The sequence below is a fragment of the Macaca thibetana genome, chromosome 18 (genome assembly GCF_024542745.1).
Source record: "Macaca thibetana thibetana isolate TM-01 chromosome 18, ASM2454274v1, whole genome shotgun sequence".
NCBI lineage: Eukaryota > Metazoa > Chordata > Mammalia > Primates > Cercopithecidae > Macaca > Macaca thibetana.
Window position 1 is genome coordinate 14032482 of NC_065595.1, and position 2336 is coordinate 14034817.

The 2336-nt window shown below is 35.8% G+C and overlaps 1 protein-coding gene across 1 annotated transcript; it reads left to right on the forward strand.

Moving 5' to 3' along the window:
- The first annotated feature begins 963 nt into the window (after positions 1–963).
- Positions 964–1844, forward strand: LOC126940962 (transmembrane protein 14B-like). The gene has a single exon (XM_050767120.1). The coding sequence runs from the start codon at positions 1028–1030 to the stop codon at positions 1418–1420; it is 393 nt and encodes a 130-aa protein (XP_050623077.1). The 5' UTR covers positions 964–1027; the 3' UTR covers positions 1421–1844.
- Positions 1845–2336: the final 492 nt, after the last annotated feature.

The following is a 2336-nucleotide window of genomic DNA, read 5'->3' on the forward strand; positions in this document are numbered from 1 at the left end:
GATAAGAATGTCAATTAGAGATTGAAATATAATTTAAGCTTTTAAATGACTTCTGATTAATACCTTCTTTAATGACTTCTGATTAGATATATATTGTAATCATACTTTAGCAGTAGTTGATTCATTTAGTCACTTTGTCATCCTTAAAATGCTATTTTCACTTGGGCTTAAGAAAGCATACATTGTTTTTTAATCTTCTTTTGCCTCTTAGTCCTTGCTGCTGATTTTCCCTAAGATTTCTGAATTTTTAATGTTAAGGTATATGAAGGACTAATTCTTCAATCTCCTTTTCCCTACTCATTCTCATTGCTGTGTTGATTTCATCCAATGTTGTGTCTTTAACTTCTATTTATATATAATTATTTCTTTAAACTTTTCATTTAGACATTCTCTCTAAAATCTAAAATCACATATAAAACTAACCACTTAGCTTCTCCACTTCGATGTTTTAATAGTCACCTTAATTATACTATAGCAAATACTTTGTGAGATTTTATGCCAAATCTCTTCTTATGGTCTCAGCAAATGACAACTACATCCATTCAGTTTTTCATGCAAGACCTTGAAGTTATGATTGTTCTTTTCTTTTTCTCCCCATATAATAATAGCAAATACATGAGAATCTTGTTGGCTCTTCGTCCTGAAAACTATGTGTTCAGAATCTGACCACTTCTCATAATCACTAACATTATCATCAACATCATACTACATCTAGATTAGTGAAGTAGACCAAAAAATATAAACAAAGATTTTCATGGAACCATTTTTGTAGTATTAATGTCCATCACAATTGAAGAAATAGTTAACTTGTGGAATATTCATAAATTGAAGAGATCATGGCAATGCAAATTCCACCAGACACTATATGGAAGAAGGTCATAAAAATGGTGAGTAAAATAAAATAAAAAATGCAATATAATTTTACTTTAAAGTTCAAAAAGTGTAAAATTTAAAATAAATATTGCGAGACCTGGCTGCTCTGCCCCGCGGCTTGTGCGCGCTTGTGGACCGCGCGGGCCTTCGGGAGATGGATGCAGGCCTGGGGCAGTCTCCTTTCTGGACTGAGAAGAGAAGAATGGAGAAGAGCCCCTTCCCATTAGTGCCTTTGCATTGGTTTGGCTTTGGCTACACAGCACTGGTTGTTTCTGGTGGGATCGTCGGCTATGTAAAAACAGGCAGGGTGCCGTCCCTGGCTGCAGGGCTGCTTTTCGGCAGCCTAGCTGGCCTGGGTTCTTATCAGATGTCTCAGGATCCAAGGAACGTTTGGGTTTTCCTAGCTGCTACATCTGTTACTTTTGTTGGTGTCATGGGATTGAGATCCTACTACTATGGAAAAATCATGCCTGTAGGTTTAATTGCAGGTGCCAGTTTGCTGATGGCCGCCAAAATTGGAGTTCCTATGTTGATGACATCTAATTAGCAGAAGTCATGTTCCAGCTTGGACTCATGAAGGATTAAAAATCTGCATCTTCCACTATTTTCAATGTATTAAGAGAAATAAGTGCAGCATTTTTGCATTTGACATTTTACCTAAAAAAAAAAGACACCAAACTTGGCAGAGGGGTGGAAAATCAGTTGTTACCATTATAACCCTACAGAGGTTATAATGAGGATGTAACATGAGCTTATTGAGACCCTCATAGAGATCGATTCTTGTATATTGATGTTGTCTCTTCTTTCTGTATCTGTAGGTAAATCTCAAGGGTAAAATGTTAAGTGTTGACATTGAGAGCCCTGAAACCCCATTCCCTGCTCAGAGGAACAGTGTGAAAAAATAGAGTATTTGTTCTTTTGCTCATCTTAGACCACAGACTGACTTTGAAATTATGTTAAGTGAAATATCATTGAAAATAAAGTTTACTATAAATAAAAAAAAAATAAAAAAATAAAAAAATTAAATATTGCTCAGGAGCGCATAACTATGTAGTGAAAATATCCAGTTAGGACTTCTACTTCCAGTCATAGCATAGTGACTGCTACTGGCCTCAACTTTCTACCACAAAGAACTATGTATAAAATTGGACATATGAGGAGAATGCTTTAAGGAAATTCTGAGAGACAGAAAACTCATGAAAGAAGAGGAAGCGCTATATCACTTCCATTTTTTTTTCCTGGGAACAATTTTATGACTCCAGTGTGGACAGCTGGAGCCAAAGAAGACATATATATTTTTTAAGGATCTGAGAATAAAGGTACTGAAGTGGCTTGAATCATAGGGTCAAGTCAGCACAGAAGAGATAGTTAAACATTGTGGGGATCCAGAAGTCTATGTCCAATTTCCCTATGTGTCTTTGTACCCAGACTTGACTGTATATATGTAGAGTTTATCAGAGATT

Bases quoted from the DNA above. Each gene is read 5' to 3' on its own strand.
- LOC126940962 (XM_050767120.1), top strand. From the start codon at position 1,028: ATGGATGCAGGCCTGGGGCAGTCTCCTTTCTGGACTGAGAAGAGAAGA.